Below are 19,398 nucleotides of genomic sequence, written 5' to 3' on the forward strand. Positions count from 1 at the left end.
AGGAATCGGTAACCGCATCCTCTGCATTAACGTACTGTTTGAGTTTATTTCCGAACCGTGGGATCAGATCTAAAATCAATATTGGTAAAGATTTAAAATCAGACGGTCCAGATCTAAAATCAAAATTTGAGTTGACTGGGAGGATTCGAATTCCCAGGAAGCGACGAAGACACCGGAGAGCGTATCCTCTGCGGAGGTTTTCCTGCGGTGATTTTGATCTGGTCCGTTCGTTTCGGATCGGACGGGCTGGATTACGGGTTCACCAAATTTTGCGTTTTTTTTAAATTCGGGCAAGATCTGATCTGGTCCGTCCGATCTGAAACGAACGGACCAGATCAAAACCACCGCACAGCACCGCAGGAAAACCTCCGCAGACGATACGCTCTCAAGACGCCGTATCGATTATCGAACAGTTAAAAAAATTGTAAATGACGACACTTCTCAAGTAAGTAATTGTGCTTTCCTTGTACTGAGTGACATTCTCAGATTCTTCGCTGTCCTTATCTTTAATTAAAGTTGCCTCCTAGTTTAGTCCTTTCCGATTTTCGATCCAGAGTATAATAGAGTAGAGTAGGTATCGTTAGGTACCCATTGCTTTTGGTTATTTCTCCCTTTAGAGGTATGTTCCAACTTCCAATTCATGTTTTCTCTTTTTAATTCCAAAATTTTTAAAATTGTTTACTGCTATTATTCGGTTCATGATTTTCATCAGTGAAGAAGATTCACTTGTAAAGAGGTTGTACTTTTGAGATTTGGAGTGGGATTTGTTCTCGGATTAAAGTTGCTTTTCAGATTTTATAATCCCTCTTCCTGTTTTACCACCATCGATCGATACATACATACATACATACATACATACATACATACATACTCCAGATTTGATTGGGATTGGCAATTTGGTACTTAGACCTAAACCAAACATATTAAAATCTACTGATTGATCTCTCACTCATAACCATAGTGCTATGAGTGTGGAACTAACATTAAATTTGGCAATGCTTCTAAAATAAGTTTGTGCTACTAACATTAAATTTGACTGTGCAGCTTGTGAAACAAAATGGCAGACTGCGATGCCAACACTGAACTTCTTCGGAAACAATTTTATATTCCCAGTTACTTTCTGGTACCAGAATTACGGGCAGACATCATCCCTTGTGTACCCACCTGTCCAGTAATTTTCTTCATAAACACCAAAAGCGGGGGCCAGCTTGGTGCAGGTTTGCTTCTGACATGTCGTCAGATCCTCAACCCCCTACAGGTTCTTGCTTTCTTTTGTTTGACTAGTGTTTGGCACATGTCCAATAAACTGCAAAATTTAATTTTAAACCACTTAAAAGTTGAATTGGTAGGTCTTCAATTTAGGAGAGGATACTCCAGATAAGATCTTGTGCAGGATTTATGACAATCTAGAGAGATTGATATCCAGTGGAGATAATGGTGCTGCAGAAATTCAGAAGCGGCTTAGGCTAATTGTGAGTAATTTAATTTGTTTAATTTACTCTTTGAAGTATAACATGCGGTGAGTTCTTTATTGAAAGTCTTTGTTTGGAAAATATAATTGAACAGGTAGCTGGTGGTGATGGTACAGCAAGTTGGCTTTTTGGAGTAATTAGTGATCTTAAATTGTCTAATGCACCTCCTATTGCTACCATTCCTTTAGGAACGGGAAACAACATTCCGTTTTCTCTTGGTTGGGTATGTCTCATTTTGTGCAAAATAATTAATTAATTAATGAATTTCAAGTGGTATGAAATTGTTAACAGAGTTTTTACAATGTACTAATAGGGAAAGAAAAATCCAGGAACTGACAGACAGTCTGTCATATCAATTTTAAACGAAGTATCGGCTGCAAGAGAGATGAAGATAGATGGGTGTGTGTTTTTCTTTGATTTTATGGAAAATATAATTAAATCCATTAATGTCTGATTGATGCTTCTCTCTGGAAAATCAGCTGGGATATTGTTATGAGGATGCGGGCCCCTAAGGTGTTACCTCATGATGCATTTGCACCTATTGACTTGCCCCAGTCATTAGGCACCCTCCATCTTGTGCCCAAAACAGACACAGAGGACATGGTAAAGACCAAATTGCCCTCATGCTCTCTACTTCTTTCCTTATATTTTCTCATGTATATATTCTTGAAACTATAGTGATGTACGTTGCTGTTTTTCTCCTTAGGAAAATAATTGTGCATTTCGAGGGGCATTTTGGAATTACTTCAGCATGGGTAAGCTCATTTGATGGTGGTATAATTATGCATGTAATTATGTTGTAATGATTTAACTATTTTGATAATAGGAATGGATGCACAAGTATCATATGCTTTTCACTCCGAGAGGAAGTTGCATCCAGAAAAATTCAAGAACCAGCTTCTAAATCAGGTTTTTTGGGATTAAATGTCCAAATTTACATATTCAAATGATCCATTGTTTGTTTATTTGGAGTACTCGCTATCTGTTGGTTTAAAAATGTAATGAATGTTTACTGTTGCTTGACAAAGTTTGAAGCATAGTTTCATTTGTAGTGCAGAAAACATATGTTAAGCTGGGTTTCACACAGGGCTGGTTTTGTGCCTCATTGGTTCATCCAGTGTCCCGGTAACTTCCTCTCCCTTTCTCTGTGTAAACACAACACAATTTTTACATTACCAAAGAAACCAAGATTGATTCCCTATTGACTATAGGATGGAAAATAAGTTAATTGGGTTGTTTTGTAAATAACGATGAAGAGACAATTTTTACATCAACTGCTTCCATTCGGGTTGCTTTTGTTCATTTTTTATTCCTGTAAGTTTACTTTTGTTTGGGTCAGACTTGTTTGTGCTTTAGTTGATCTGCCAGTTTATTATGATTTAGATTGTTGATTTGAATTGGGTAAACTTCAGCTCTAATCAAACCAATTTGTTATCAGTTATGTGAAATTTTTAGAATGGTGGTTCTCTAATATATGGTAAATAATTTGATTGGATGTTTAAATAAAATACAGGAACATTGCGCAACTTGCTAAGGTAAAGATTATGAAGAATCATGGCCACTGGGAAAAGCTTCATATCCCTCATAGGTCAGTTGTTATATATATTTTACTTGTATTATTGTATTTTTCCATCAGTCGGATACCTGATTTACTGTGTCGGTGTGCAGTATTAGGTCGATAGTATGTCTAAACCTGCCTAGCTTTTCTGGTGGATTGAACCCTTGGGGCACACCAGATAACAAGAAGCAAAGAGAGGTGAGCTCATAATATATTGTTCTCATAATACAGTGCATTATTTGCTGAATGTTTGCTATTGAAAATTGGTTATGTGCAGAGGGATTTAACAGCACCATATGTTGATGATGGTCTCCTTGAGATTGTTGGATTTAAGGACGGTTGGCACGGGCTTGTTTTGCTCACTCCCAAGGGACATGGCACTCGGCTTGCGCAGGTACTGTATTATCAAGGCATTTCATGCTATATACCCAAACCCCACTAAAACTCTGATTGACAATTATAGGCTCCTATATTTAATGCAGGCACATCGGGTCAAATTCAAGTTCCGTAAGGGAGCAGTTAACCACGCATACATGCGAGTAGATGGGGAACCATGGAAACAACCTCTTCCAGAGGATGACGGCAAGGTAGTAGTGGAGATTTCACATCTTGGTCAAATTAAGATCCTTGCAACTGGAAATTGTATTGCTCGAAGCATACACAACGGTTCTACTTCTCACTTGACTGAATCTTTTGATGAATCATCTGAAAGCACTGTTGAAGGCAGCAGTACTTAAAGAAGATGCCTTGATCTTTTAGTTGTGTTTACTTTGTCTCTCTGATTTTGTTTGTTAATATTCCGTGTGCAAGAGCAAGGTGGGATGATTATACACAGTGGCTAACCTTTTGATTGCTTCCCTCAGTATATAGTCATCTGTTTAGCTGAAGTTGAATTAACAGGTTCTGTTGTGATTGATTTTGAGCTAGTTCCCATATTTGTATATTGCTGTGTGGACATATGCGTTTACTATTATAATATGTTTATACGTGAAAATACATAATGATGTTCCTTCATGCAGGAAATGTACATTATTTCATACCAGTAATTTCTACACTTAGTATCTGGTGTTACTATGGCAGAGTTATGGTTACACAGTTGAGAGTTAGACTTGAAATTGCACTTGAGGTGCTCATCCTTAATTGTACGGATTCAATTTATTTTAATATACGGGTTGGATAATTGGACTGTCTGATTCGGATTAGATGGTCAGGATTGGACCTAGCTAACTAGAAAGTTGCTTTAACTGGATGTTAAAGTGCATTTAGCCAGGCACAATTACACCATTCTACCTGAAGCAAATGATCCAGGTTTGCTTAGGATTTTTTCAATTGAATCAGTATAATGAAAGAGAGAACCAATGAATGATTGTACCTGAGAGCATTACACGTTCATAGCCAGGGGTGCTCTTTTAAATCCCCTGACAGCCCTTCAGATAAAAATATATCATATATTTTCTCATTTGGACTTTTCTCTAAAGGCCCATTAACATTTGTTGTGACATTTAATAATTACGTATTCTGGCCTGAAAAAAATAACATCAAGGTATGAGGCAGGCCGTGAATAAATTAACTCGTTCAGAGCCCGTGATTAACAATTGCAATACACTTACGGGTCAAATAAAAACATGAATAAAAAAAAAAAAAAAAAAAAAAAAAAAAACTAAATCCTCAAGATAAACGATATAGAGAGAAATGAGAAGCCATTTATAGATAGCTTTTTAGGTTTTGTCCATGAGTGTTTAGAAAAGTCTTGCCTGGTTCGTGATTTTAGTTAGATTTTCAAACCTTATCCAAGCTGTTTCACATGTACACTGTTCTAGTCCATGCAAAATTGTTTGACCAACTTTAGCGTATTGAAAAGAATTTTGAAATTGTAGCGCAATTACCCGTGTTTTGAATATTTACCTATTTGAGAAAGGGAAATATATTAAATTTAAAATAAAAGAAACGAACAAAATAGAACGCGGAATCCGGCCGGAAGATTGAAGCCTGACGATGACATGCTGATGTGGACGCAGCAGATAGTAAGCCTGGATATAATCAGAACATCCAAAATTAAGATAACGATCGCATCTATATATTAATATGAATTTGACACGATTTTCTATTGAAAAATCGGCGCATCACATTCATCTAACGTCTCTCTTTTTGAATAGTTTGCTTTGTCCACTTGACTATTCCACTAGTTCATCAAGATATCTCTCTCGTGCATTATATATTTCATCAAGATATCTCTCTCGTGCATTATATATTTCAAATCTACTGTATCCACCCAGTTCCTAATTAAGTCCTAAAGCCTCCGTTTCTCTCTCTCTCTCTCTCTCTCTCTCTCTCTCAAAATGGCAGGCGGGGCCATTGTTAGCGCTACTGGGGGAAAGGAGTACCCTGGCAAGTTAACTATGTTTGTGTTGCTCACATGCATCGTGGCCGCCACTGGCGGTCTTATTTTCGGCTATGATCTTGGAATAACAGGTAAATAGAAGCCTACAAATGACATCATTTTTGTTTTTCTTTCATGATATTGTTTCTATTGTTTTGATTGATTTGTGTGCATGTTTAACTTGAAGGCGGTGTGACATCTATGGACCCATTCTTGAAGAAGTTTTTTCCTTCCGTGTACCGGAAGCAAAAAGAGGATACCAACACAAACCAATACTGCAAGTTTGACAGCCAACTGCTGCAATTGTTTACATCATCTCTGTACCTTGCTGCTCTAGTTGCCTCATTCTTTGCATCGACTTTTACCAGACTGTTCGGAAGGAAGTGGTCCATGTTTGGTGGAGGTCTCGTGTTTTTAATCGGCGCTGCTTTGAATGGTGCTGCTGAGAATGTTTTAATGCTGATTTTCGGCCGTGTTCTTCTCGGTATCGGTGTTGGATTTGCTAATCAGGTAATAATATTGCACCATCCAACTCTCTCTCCCCCCATAATATGTGTTGTGTTAGAACTCTTCATCATTTTACAAACACTTCATATCAATATGTGATTTAAGGTTTTACATATTAAACCCACCATTCTATTCAACTGGGGGAGATTTAATTATGCGCATGTGAATTTCTTTTTTGACTAGTTGTCCTATTATCCGTTTCCTTTTAGAATTTTTAACATATTACGTTGAATATATGATCCCAATTGTTGAATAATTGATATATATATTACTAACTTTTTAAGAGTCGTGCGTAAGAGATTTTAATTAAGAAAGTAACTGTTAGTTTTGACCAAAAGAAAACGGTGCTTGTTAATTACTTGCTAGTCCAAGCTGGCGTAGCCCTCTTTTTTGTTATTATATATGTGGGGGCCACACCGTTTGAAATAAAAATATAGAGCTGCAGCATATGTTGTACTTGTACCAGTCAACATATTAGTTAAAATAAGCATTAAAATATGAAGAGTATATATTTTGTTAAAGAAATTATTACGTTCTAGCTTTTTTTAGGAAGCTGAATACATATTGGCCTCTGTACTATACTTATCTAGTTTGGATAGTCTTTAGTCTAGCTACTTATCTGGTACTTAATTTGACTTCCTTGAGCTCTACTTGGGTCGACTCAGCGAATTCTCAGTCTCAACATTTGGTTTCATTTAATTTTGAAACACTGCTGGTATCTCTATTCAATTTTGACCTATTAGAAAAGGAAATAGAAGAAAAAGAAATCCCCAATAAGGTGCCCCAACAAACAGTTCTTAATTTGTACATACTGATAGCCACTATCAGTTTTTCCAAAAAAACAGACAGTTCTTAATTTCGACATAGGGAACTATCTCTGTTCTTTTCTGCTTTCTAATAATGAATCGGAATTGAGAACCCAGTCTAGTGGCAAAAACAATGACCTCTTTGTAGAAAGTCTCAGGTTTGAAATCCGAATTAAGAGATTCCTTGTGAATATTAAACTAAATTTGATGGTTTTGACTCCCAAATTTATTACTAAAAAAAAAAAAAATTGAATCGGAATTTTCTGGCTGCAGTAAAACTTCTAATATGTGTGCAGAATTGCCATCAACAGTGTTTAAATTTGGTAACCAACGACTTTCAGTCAATATATTTGTGTTCGAATATTGTTAATATAATATTGAAATGTCAAAACAAATATGGAACTGTAATAAGAAGTAATAAGTTGTGAATGGACAGCAAGTGGTGGGAACTTGAAATATAATTTTTATTGAATTGTATTCCTCTTTATTACTTATACAAATCAAGTCACTCAGTCAATGATGCAACCTACTCTTTTACTTTTAAAAAGATTCAAAAAGACATCTTGCCAGTTGCCATGAATAGAGCGTAGAATTCTCTTTCATTTCACATCTCCCCTACTTTTCTTCGAAACATTCAATAATCAGAGAATGTTGACTTATTGACTCTTAATTCCATTTTCTAGATTACAAAAATATATATCCTAAAATTTTGTTCTATTTACTTTACAGTCTGTACCAGTGTACCTATCGGAAATGGCCCCGGCACGGCTCCGTGGAATGCTCAACATGTGCTTCCAGCTCATGATAACTATTGGCATCCTATGTGCAAACCTAATCAACTATGGCTCTGACAAAATCAAGGCTGGATGGGGTTGGCGTTTAAGTCTGGCACTGGCTGCTGTTCCTGCTGCCATCATAACCCTTGGTTCTCTTTTCCTTCCCGACAGCCCAAACTCTTTAATCGACCGTGGTTATGATGATGCTGCTCTGCAGATGTTGCGTCGCATACGTGGCACTGATGATATCAATGAAGAGTACAATGACCTTGTTGTCGCTAGCCAAGAGTCAAAGAAGATCAAGCATCCTTGGTCTAACATATTGAAGCGCAAGTATCGTGCACAATTGACAATGGCCATTATGATTCCGGCCTTCCAGCAACTCACCGGCATCAATGTAATTGAATTCTATGCGCCAGTACTTTTTAAGACGCTCGGATTTGGAAACAATTCATCCTTGCTTTCTGCAGTGATCATAGGGGTTGTTAATGTACTTTGCACACTTGTTTCTATTTTCACGGTTGACAAGCTTGGCCGCCGCAAGCTGTTCTTGCAAGGTGGTATCCAGATGTTCATTTGCCAGGTAAAATAATCAACAACATTTTATTTACGAAATTTTTTGTTAATGATAGCAAATCAACAGTAATTTTCTAAACATGTAATTAATAACAGAATCCCATTAAACTTGTTTAATTTTTTTTCTTTACCAGATTGTTGTGGGGACTCTGATTGCGATCAAGTTTGGTACAAGTGGCGAAGGAAGCATGCCAAAGGTATATGCAGGGTTTGTGGTAGCCTTCATCTGCATATATGTGGCCGGCTTTGCCTGGTCATGGGGCCCACTAGGCTGGTTAGTGCCGAGTGAAATTTTTCCTCTGGAGATCCGTTCGGCCGGACAATCCATCAACGTGTCAGTTAACATGCTCTTCACCTTTGCCGTTGCACAAGCTTTCCTTTCAATGCTTTGCCACCTGAAGTTCGGCTTGTTCTACTTCTTTGGTGGATGGGTGGTCATAATGACTATCTTCATCGCATTTTTTATGCCTGAGACAAAAAATGTGCCGATTGAAGAGATGGTTCTTGTCTGGAAGGGACACTGGTTCTGGGGAAGGTTCATCGCTGATGAGGACATTCATTTCGGTAGTAATGCAGTCGAAATGTCTAATGGCAAGCAAAAGCAAAAGGGTACCGGTGTATGATCCATAGCGGTTCTGCTTGCCTGCCTGGTTTAATAGAACAGTGTTTTACTTTCCTTTATATATATACATGTTTATATAAAAAGTCACTAAAAGAATTTGCTTCTATATATGTTTGGTATAGGGGATAGGTGCTTGGTGATATTAGTTTCAATCTTTATGCGTATTTTATTTAGAGTGCATGCCTTAGTTAGGGCTTTATTGGCCTAAAGGGAAATTATTCGGAAGGAAATTTAATGATTAGGAACACTTTGGACATATAATAATGGACATATATAATGTCGCCTGTGATTGTTTGGAATATACATGAGCTTGAATTTAATGCTTTTAAAATCGTCAAAATTTTCTTAATAAAGAATCGTTAATTTCGACATTTATTTATTTTTTTAAATGTTTTTTTTTAATGTAAAATCAAACATTTTTTTGATAAACCGCTTTGTGCGGAGAGGATCCTCAGGCAAATGAACAAACTTAAAACGACTTGAGCCCTCTTTTCTACGGCCATTTTTATTAATATCCTAATTAAAAAACTTAATTTTAAAAATGACATTTTTTTTTGTTTTTTTTTATTTATGCCCCAACCGCCCCTCTTACGGGCGCTCCATGCCTCAAGTGAGGCGCCCCTCACATGGGCGGCCCATTCCTCAAGTGAGGCGCCCCTTACACGGGCGGCCCATAATCCATTAAATTACAACGACCCGAGGCCCTCTTTCTCTCTCGCTCTGTCCCTTTCTCTCCCTCTGTATCGCCTCCGCACCAGAGGAAAAAAACCAAAAAACCCCGCCGTTGCTCCGCCCCGCCGGCCGTTGCCTCACCACCCTCTCCCCACCGCCACATTCTCATCTCCCTTGCTTTCTCTCTCCCTTGCTCGCTGCACCACCGAGCATTGCCTTGAGCCGCTGCACCACCGAGCCGCTGCACCACCGAGCCACTGCCTCCTCTGTTGAAAGTAAGTTATTTTTGCGATTAGATTAGTTTAATTTAGGGTTAGAGTTAGGGTTAGGGTTTAATTGTGAATGTGATTGGATTCGAATCGATTCGATTAGTTTAAATTGATTGTTGAATGTGATTATTGATTGTTGAATGTAATTCGATTCGATTCGATTAGAGTTTAGGGTTGAATTGCTTGAATTGTTGAATATGATTCGATTCGATTCAATTATAGTTCAATTGCTCGAATTGAATGTTGAATGCTTGAATGCTTGAATGCTTAAATTGCTTGAATGCTCGAATTGCTTGAATTGGTTCAATTGCTCGAATTTAGGATTATGATTTATGGTAAAATTGCTTGAATTGCTTGAATGTGATATGGTTCAATTTAGGGTTTATGGTTGTGAATTGTGAATTGCTTAAAAAATGTAGGGTTTATGGTTCAATTTAAGGTTTATGGTTGTAAATTGTGAATTACTTACAAAATTTAGGGTTTATGGTTCAATTTAGGGTTAGAATTTATGGTTCAATTGCTTGAATTGTTTAAAAATTGAGGGTTTGGGTTTATGGTTTAAAAAATATGCATATTTTTATTTTGAAAATTATTTTTGTGATAGTTAACGAAAAACATGTATATATCAATACAAATTAATTTAAAGTAAAACTAATTATTTTGAAGTATATCAATATTTGTTTAAAAATGACATTTTTTTTTCAAGTAAATTACATGTATATCAAGATTTGGGTGCTGGTCCCGGTGATGTGAGATACGCCGTTTGGTACCAGAAATGGGGCATGTCGACAGTCTACCTTACGGGCCATTACGGCGACACCCTTCGGCGTAGGCTGATGGATTCATCCAGCAATTATATGCCCTGGGATCCAATCAATGCTCGCGCAGTAAGTACAACTTAAACATACTTTAATTAAAAATTGGAAATTTTAATTACTTACTGTTGTCAAAATCATGTTGTGTGCAGCTGTTGACAGCTATAAGAGGAGTTGGACACAGCCTGGTGTGCATGGCGAGGGATGCTTGGCGACATATAGGATGCCAAATGCTCGAGCACACTGCACCAATCGTGGAGACAAGTGGTTTTGAAGGCCGTCTCATTGGCATGCTGCGCGACTCTAATGAGAACATCAATTGGCGGGAGATACAGAAGACACCGCGGAATCCGAATTACCGACCAGAGGCCATCTACGCTCATGATATGCCGCCACTTCCTGCAGGTAATTACAAGTTAATATTAGAAGTAGGACACAAACAATGGTTTTATTTTCCTCAAATTATTTGTTCTAACTCACAATGGTTTTATTCAATTATGCAGATGATGACTCAGGTTGGGCATTCCACCACTGGGTGTTGGGGACCAGAGGATGGGACGCTTATAGAAATAAATATGGAGTTCCGGTAGAGCTTGGCCCGGTAAGTTACCGCTTTTTATTATTTATTGTAGAGTTCTCTTCATGCAGCAAATCTAACATTATTTAAATTTAGGATGGAGCACCTCGTTGGAATGCCAATCCCAGTTTTAGCATGGAGCCCCCGTTCGATACAGATGCAGAGGTGATTGCCTCCCACAGACCACGATATGGAGTGGAGATGGAGCACGACTTTGAGGCTGGTGGGAGTGCATCTCAGACTACAGATGGCTTTGTCTCTGCATTATTTGGCGCACCGCCTCCTGACACGTATGCTGCAAGCTGGGAGCAAGATCCATGGGAGCTGCGTACTACGCCAGCCGATGCAGAGTCAGCTGGTCTATGGGATCCATGGGCAGCCAGTACAGGTACGCAGCACAGTACAGGTATGCAGCACATGTATATGGGAGAGGAGGACGATGATATGGGAGAGGATGATGAGGATATGGGAAAGGAGGACTTAGGAGATGTGAGCCCGCAGAGGCAGATACAGAGGCGCGTGCAGCCGCACAGGGATGGCAAAGGCATAGCGGCTCCTAGGTTGTCTCCCTCCGGAAAGAAAAGACGAGGATGATTGCAGAGTCTTTTTTATTATGATGTAGTTCTGACTGTAGTATTCTGACGTTGGGACTGTATTCATGTTGGCTTTTATGTTTTTTTCTACTTTATATTTCGTCATTTTCGTCAATTATAACTAAGCATTTAACAAATCGAAACAAATCATATTACATATCATAGTCATAACAAATCGAAATATTACATATCATATTATAACTAAGCATTTAAAAGCGCAACAGTACACTTAAACTTCAATATCATACGATTAAACTTCACACAAGAAAAATAGCAAGTTTATTATAACAATACACTGATTATACAATAATTGTACAGTAATTATAACGGGTAGTAACTATACAGTTATTGCTACAGTATCTATACAGTAATTGTACAATGATTATGTACTAATGATACAGTAATGACTAATAATAATTAATAAAATTTCAATTAAAATAAATAACGTACCTGTAGCAATCACCTGAAAATCGTCAAAAATCGCCAAATTTTTCGCTGATTACTGTGCACAGAGCAGGAGAGAGAAAAAAACTGAATAGGGATGCATGGTGGGCCGCCCGTGGAAGGGGCGCCTCACTAGTGTTATGGGCCGCCCGTTTTATAGGCGCCTCACTTGAGGCATGGGCCGCCCTTGTGAGGGGCGCCTGACTTGAGGCATTGAGCGCCCGTAAGAGGGGCGCCTCACTCTGAGTTTTGGGCCGCCCGTAAGAGGGGCGGTTGGGGCATAAATAAAAAAAAACAAAAAAAAATGTCATTTTTAAAATTAAGTTTTTTAATTAGGATATTAATAAAAATGGCCGTCTTTTCTATGTATGCTTGTAGTTGTAGAAATTAACGAAAATAATGTGACCACTTCAAGTGTTGGCTCGCTAATTGAGCATTGTTGTGAATAAAGATATGTGGTCATTGCACGGATAGGGCACGTTAAACGATTAATAAAAAATAATCAGCTGATTAGTCAAAAAAAATTATGACGGTTTGATCACCACCAACAATTAACTGATTAATCAATCAGGCTAATTTTTACAACACTGAATTGAACAAGCAACTAAGATCACATTAATTCTACAAATTTATAAAATGAAGCATCTAATTGTCCACAGAAAAACTATCATTTGACTTGCGCCAATCTTATAAAATTACTAATTCAATATTGTAACTTGTATAACAAATCTTATAAAAAGCGCACTCTAAGTTTCTAACATTCTGCGGGATCACTTTATGTACTTGCAACTTGCACAACTTGTCAAACTAACTGTACTTGATGCAGGAGCACCTAATGTACTTCTCTAATTTACAATTAATGACAGTTTTAAAACTTTCTAGAACATTTTAAAATTGAACCACTTCTCAAACTTGCAATTTTTTCAAAATAGTCCAAAAAATTATACAAAATTATTTTTTTTGAATCAAATTTTCTTTTTCAAAATTAAAATTAATTTTAATTTTTTTTTCTTCAATTATTAATATTTACATATGCATCTATATCATATAAATTAAAACTACACATACTGTAAAACATAAAGATGCAAACTATAAAACTTCAATATTGTAAAATTTCCAAATATAAACTATAAAACTAACAGATACAAATTATAAAACTGTAAATCTGAAATCTAAAACACTATAAAATTGAGATAAACACACTACAAAATTCAATACTATAAATTTAAAAGATGTAAACAGTAAAACTAACAGATGCAAACTATAAATTATTAGTACATCAAATATTCACAACCACATTGTTAAACATTAGTAACTATTCAAAAGATGAATACTGTAAAATTACAAAATGAATACTATAAAATTAACAGGGTGAATACTGTAAAATGACAAGATCAATACTCCATATCGCCTCTCTATCATCTCTTTTCTTCAGATTTTCACAAGATGAATACTGTAAATTAACAGGGGAAATACTGTAAAATTAACAAATCAATACTCTATATCGCCTCTTTATCATCTATTTTCTCTAAATTTTCACAAGATGAATACTGTAAAATTACAAAATGAATATTATAAAATTAACGAGAAAAAAACTGTAAAATTAACCGATCAATACTCCATATGGCCTCTCTATCATCTCTTTCCTCCAGATTTTCACAAGATGAATACTGTAAAATTAACAGGGGAAATACTGTAAAATTAACATATCAATACTCCATATTGCCTCTCTATCATCTCTTTTCTCAAAATTTTCACAAGATGAATACTATAAAATTAACAGGGAAAATACTGTAAAATTAATAGATCAAATAAATTCATCATTGCTAAGGAAAAATGAATGAGAGAAGGTAAATAAAAAAACAACAATTACAACATAACATTTCAATGTGCGATATTCTGTAAAATGTGACATATATCTTATAATTCAAATATATATGTACTTTAAAAAACAAAAAAAATACAAAATCAAATGAAATTACAACAATCCAATGGAATTAAAAAAAATCTGTTAAAATGATAGATTCGTTACTGCATACAATAAAAATAACAAATTCAACAGAAAAACTTACTAGATTTGAATTTCGCTGTCTTCTATCCGATCGAGATCCACTCCTGAAGGTTCTTTCGCGATCATTTTTAAAAACGAGATCGAGTCAGTTATTTCGAAAAAAAAAATCATCATTGCAAAGAAAAATTGAATAAGAGAAGAAAAATACAAAAAAAAAACAAAAAATACAATTTCGTTTGAATGATAGTCAGTACCGATAAAATGGCGACTAGGAACTCATGGCTAGAAACTCTTGAATCTTCACTTGAGACGAAAGAGGAAGGAAAATCACGCTTGAATCTTCTCTCGAGACGAAAAAGAAAGGAAATTGCAGAGCAGATCTGATCAGAAATGGAAGATTCGGAAATGAAATTTAAAAAAGAAAGATTCCATGTTGTTTAAATAGAAGGAGACGGGACCTGTTAAAAGGTGGGACTGTCGGAAGTTAAACGGCAGTTGAACTCGGGATTGGATAAGGCTGTAGACAGTCAGTGGACCAAGAACATTTATCTTTATAAAAGACAAGTAGAGATTCACAGTGCTGCTTCCCATAGCTCTCAGCTATATTAGTAAAAATTGATGAGATTAATTGGTAATACGTAACGATCACTTGACAATCGTTTGCTATTGTTCCGTTTTGTAAGTTTGTGTGTAGGTTGGTTTCAAAGATATCGTCAAGATTATGAGAACAATTTAATTTTGAAGGGCTCATTGATAAGAATTTAAATATTAATATTACTTTTAGATAAATTTATAGAGTTTTAGTGACATATATTTTACTTTGATCATATGCCGCCATATAATTTTGCAAATAGGAAAATATATTGAATAGATAAATAGTATTTAAATAATAGAAAAGCTAAATTAGTCAACATGGGAAGAAGCAATCCAATTTCACCATTGATTCCCGCTGTTCATACAAGTCTTAGTCAATAGTCAATAGTCAATTGTCCAGCGGACTTATTTGAATTTGGATGTATGAGTTTGCGCCTCACCTTATTTATTTATTATTATTTGTTTTTTGATTTTTCGGTTTATAGCGGACTTATTTGAATTTGGAGCAGCAATCAGACCATATATATGCATGAGATCATCCAAAGAGTTAAATCGTGCGAGACAACAATAATGTAGTGTTAGTTGGTGTTCCTTGATATAAATTACATTTGTTCTAATATTCTTAGCAATCTACTTACATAAATGTATTTGACTATTTTGACCAGAAATAATAAAATTATAAATCAATATGGTTCTAAGTCAAATGAGGTACAGTATTTAAGTTTGCTTCTCTATGGAGGTTATATAGTAGCGGGGTAGATAGCCGAAATTAAAGAAAAATAATAATAATAAATACGATAAACAATTGTTAAAAAAAAAAAGAGAGAGATAAAGTTGAGATACAAACTTGTAACCTTTCACACATATAATATTTTAGTTTTTCTCCAAAAATCGGCACACTATTTCCTTATCATGAAATTTCTTAACAAAATATTTTAGTGGGTCCATCAATTACATTGTATGGTCCATACGGTCTAAAAAAATGCAATTTTGGAGACCGTAGGGACCATACGGTCCTTATGGTTTTTGAAAAAAAAAACCAATCATACTATCCTTCTTTTCCATTTTATTTTCCCTCAATTTACAATTTTAACAGTTTCACAATATCATTCTTCGAAATTCAAAATTTTCATGATTTTGATCATTTCAAATTTTATTGTTTCATAATTTAAGAGTTAATTAAAATCGTCATTCGAAAGAAATCATGATGTTCTACATGTGAAACAAAAAATATTATAGATATTCCCAGAGGGAGATTTGTGATGTGATTTGATTGCAGCGTTATCGCATTTAATATTTTTAAATATGGTTTCTATGTGGTATGCGATAGGTTTCTATGCGGTATGCAGAAGATCACCGCGGCCGCATATGCATATTTTTATGCAGATTTATATATGTAAATTTTAAAATGAGAATTCATATGGGATGGGATGGGATGGGCTACGCTACTCCATTGAGTAAAACGCGTTTGTACTCCACGCCGTATTTTCATTTTGAAAATCCAAACGACTGATCCGAACCGTTAGATGTGATCTCCATATTGAAATGTGCTTGGAGACCAAATTTTATATATTTTTGAATTTTTTACTATTTATTAAGCATTTTTCAAAATTTCTGTTTTGCTGTGAACAGTAAAAGACAGTAAAATTTTCTGGACCATCAGATCAGCAATTTTCAAAAATGCTTAATAAATAGTAAAAAAATTCCAAAAAATGTAAAATTTGGTCTCCAAGCACATTTCAATATGGAAATCACATCTAACGGTTCGGATCGGTCATTTGGATTATCAAAATAAAAATATGACGACATGGAGCACCAATTCATTTTACTCCATGGAATAGCGTAGTCCATCCCATATATATATAAATATGTGGTAATATGCAGTAATATACAGTACTATACAAACAAGTAGGCAGTAATATGAGATCGAATATGTGGCCAAACATACAGTAGTAATATGCGGCTGTATATACAGTAGTAACTAGTATCGTGTCCGTGCGTTGCAACGGGATATATTATAAGATAACAAAAATAATTCTCATACAAGCAATATTTATCATGATGAATAAAACACATCTTATCAACATACTTTTGTTAACCAATATAATCAGGTTCAGAGTTCTAAACATTTCAAAGAAAGAGTTTCTAATAAACACAAGTGGATAGAAAAATATGAGATTATCACATTATTGATATAAAGGTTTTGGGTCTTCTCATTAAATGAAAAGGAATTGCTCATACACTTTGATCCAAAAAATAAAAAAGAAATATGTATGTAATGTAGGTGAGCCATACAGTTTAATTAGCGAGGTAGCATAAACCAATTTGGCTCCACCTGCATGAAAAACAAATAAGAAACTCTGTTTCACCCCGATACTCAACTCTCCTCGTCTTTCCACAGAAAAGTCCATAATACCATTATTTAACTATTAAATTAAAGAGACAAACTCAGCAAAGAAATAGTTTTGGCAGGCATGAAATTTGAAAAAGGTGTTAGAAATAGTAAAGCTTTGCCTTAGCTGCTTACATTTGCAGGATTATGTGACACATTCTACTTCTGCAAGGCAACATAGAGAAAGCAGCTGGTAGTGTAAATAGCTTCAAAAATGGTGTGAAAATTGAGACCTCTTTTACATCAGTAGGGAAATGAAAGACGGCTCAAGCATAAGCACACAACCTCTCTTCTATGCCTTCGTCAAATGGAAGTCTTTTTTCGGCAGCTGCAGGTTCTGCCAATTCTGCTATTAGACTTGTAACCTGGAGAACAAACTAGATATGAAACATTCTAGGAATTAAGTAAACAAAAGCCGATGAGTGATGTCTGTGTTCAACAAGTATACTACCTTTTGAGCCGTCCATCCGAACTCCAGAACTCTGTGTTCAATCCTTATTAATTGAATCTGCAGTTATGAAAACTTAATTACATCTCTTTCTCATAATACAAGAATACAGTACACTATTTGACAAAGTTTGGATCAATATTATTCAAACTTACATTTGCACAAACATATGAATTATGAAATACATTCACTACTAACATAACATAACATACACCATCTAAATCCAGAATAATCAATCATATTCATTTCTATCTACTACTGTGCTTCTAAACTTCATATATATATATATATAGAGTAAGGCTACGCTACTTCGCGAATTAAACGGGTTATTTTAATTCGCGCTCATATCTCTAGTTTCGAAGTCCAAATAGCCGATCCAAACCATTAGATGTTTAATCTATATTAAAATGTGCTTGGAGACCAAATTTTACATTTTTTGAATTTTTTTTACTATTTATTAAGATGGTTTGAAAATCGCTGTTTTTATTAAAATTCTGCACCATAAAAAACAGCGATTTTTCAAACCATCTTCATAAATAGTAAAAAAATTCCAAAAAATGTAAAATTTGGTCTCCAAGCACATTTTAATATAGATTAAACATCTAACGGTTTGGATCGGCTATTTAAACTTTGAAACTAGAGATATGAGCGCGAATTAAAACAACCCGTTTAATTCGCGAAGTAGCGTAGCCTTACTATATATATATATATATATAGAGAGAGAGAGAGAGAGAGAGAGAGAGAGAGAGGCTAATATGCATTCGGTTGCATATGGACCGAAGTGCTTACGGTCCAAATTTGATTTTTTTCAAAATCCAAACGGTCGATTTGAACCGTTCATTTTGTTCTCCATATTAATATGTGCTTGGAGACCAAATTTTATATTTTTCTGAATTTTTTTACTATTTATTAAGTATTTTACAAAAATTGTTGATCCAACGGTAGCTGCTGATTTTACTGTTTTGTTAAGCTACCGTTGGATCAACAATTTTGTAAAATACTTAATAAATAGTAAACAAATTCAGAAAAATATAAAATTTGGTCTCCAAGCACATATTAATATGGAGAACAAGATGAACGGTTCAGATCGACCGTTTGGATTTTGAAAAATCAAATTTGGACTGTAAGCACTTCGGTCCATATGCAACCGAATGCATATTAGCCACTCTCTCTCTCTCTCTCTATATATATATATATATATATAGTATTTTTTTTTTTTGAGGAGAAAACCCGTAGGTAATATTAAAATCAAAGCATCGTAAATCTTCCATCAAAAGTTAAATTTAAAAATAAAAGACTAGATAGGGAAACTACTTAAAAAAGCCTTAAAGTTGCTCTACCTAATTTCCTATATTATTAAACTGGAATTTAAATTATCCTAACTACCGCCCTTTCCTGTTTGTGAATATTGAAAAGTTGGGGGGGTTCTTGGTAAGATTTTCCGCCCCCCTTCTGGCAAGCTGGAATCCTTTACCAGTGATTGTTTTGTTGCTCAAATCTCTCTCTGTTGGCGCTGCTTAGCTTGACTGAACCCTCTGAATGTGTTGGGTTCTCTTATACTCCCTAATTTTAGGTTTCCATACAGAAGTATCGGACATCTAACTGTTCTTCCAAGCTTGGCCCTTCTGTAAACTCTCCCCTGTGCTTCAAATTGTGAGGTTGTTGAGTGCTTCTAGCCCAATTTGCAACCCGGTGCGGCCCGCATATTGCTTCTCTTGGCACATATCGGATTTCCATTATATGCTGCATTTTCAGTTAGGGTTTTGCTATTACACAGGATGTAACAAAAAAGAAGAAGAATCCAAATTACCAAAAGAACAAATACCTAACAATACATAGATAAAAAAATAAAACCAAAATAATTGCATTGGTTCCAATTTTGGTAG

General features: G+C 35.4%; 3 protein-coding genes across 4 annotated transcripts; all 3 read left to right on the forward strand.

The window, feature by feature from the left end:
* The first annotated feature begins 416 nt into the window (after positions 1-416).
* Positions 417-4,072, forward strand: LOC144565370 (diacylglycerol kinase 1-like). Of its 2 annotated transcripts, none has more exons than XM_078315106.1 (13): positions 417-445; positions 1,045-1,258; positions 1,350-1,472; positions 1,567-1,695; positions 1,786-1,871; positions 1,952-2,075; positions 2,179-2,227; positions 2,299-2,381; positions 2,530-2,597; positions 2,986-3,060; positions 3,141-3,228; positions 3,308-3,424; positions 3,513-4,072. In XM_078315106.1, exons 2-13 carry the CDS (start codon positions 1,058-1,060, stop codon positions 3,765-3,767), a joined length of 1,398 nt encoding a protein of 465 aa, XP_078171232.1. In that variant the 5' UTR covers positions 417-445; positions 1,045-1,057; the 3' UTR covers positions 3,768-4,072. The 2 variants fall into 2 exon arrangements, with proteins under 2 accessions (XP_078171232.1, XP_078171231.1); XM_078315105.1 differs by lacking the exon at positions 417-445 and adding an exon at positions 452-619.
* Positions 4,073-5,304: 1,232 nt separating this feature from the next.
* On the forward strand, positions 5,305-8,998 carry LOC144565180 (sugar transport protein MST3-like). The gene is made up of 4 exons (XM_078314856.1): positions 5,305-5,502; positions 5,598-5,920; positions 7,453-8,082; positions 8,210-8,998. The coding sequence occupies exons 1-4, from the start codon at positions 5,370-5,372 to the stop codon at positions 8,696-8,698; spliced, it is 1,575 nt and encodes a 524-aa protein (XP_078170982.1). The 5' UTR covers positions 5,305-5,369; the 3' UTR covers positions 8,699-8,998.
* Positions 8,999-10,420: 1,422 nt separating this feature from the next.
* On the forward strand, positions 10,421-11,624 carry LOC144565488 (uncharacterized). The gene is made up of 4 exons (XM_078315256.1): positions 10,421-10,525; positions 10,606-10,858; positions 10,957-11,054; positions 11,127-11,624. The coding sequence occupies exons 1-4, from the start codon at positions 10,421-10,423 to the stop codon at positions 11,622-11,624; spliced, it is 954 nt and encodes a 317-aa protein (XP_078171382.1).
* Positions 11,625-19,398: the final 7,774 nt, after the last annotated feature.

The sequence above is a fragment of the Carex rostrata genome, chromosome 14 (assembly GCF_964058835.1).
Source record: "Carex rostrata chromosome 14, lpCarRost1.2, whole genome shotgun sequence".
NCBI lineage: Eukaryota > Viridiplantae > Streptophyta > Magnoliopsida > Poales > Cyperaceae > Carex > Carex rostrata.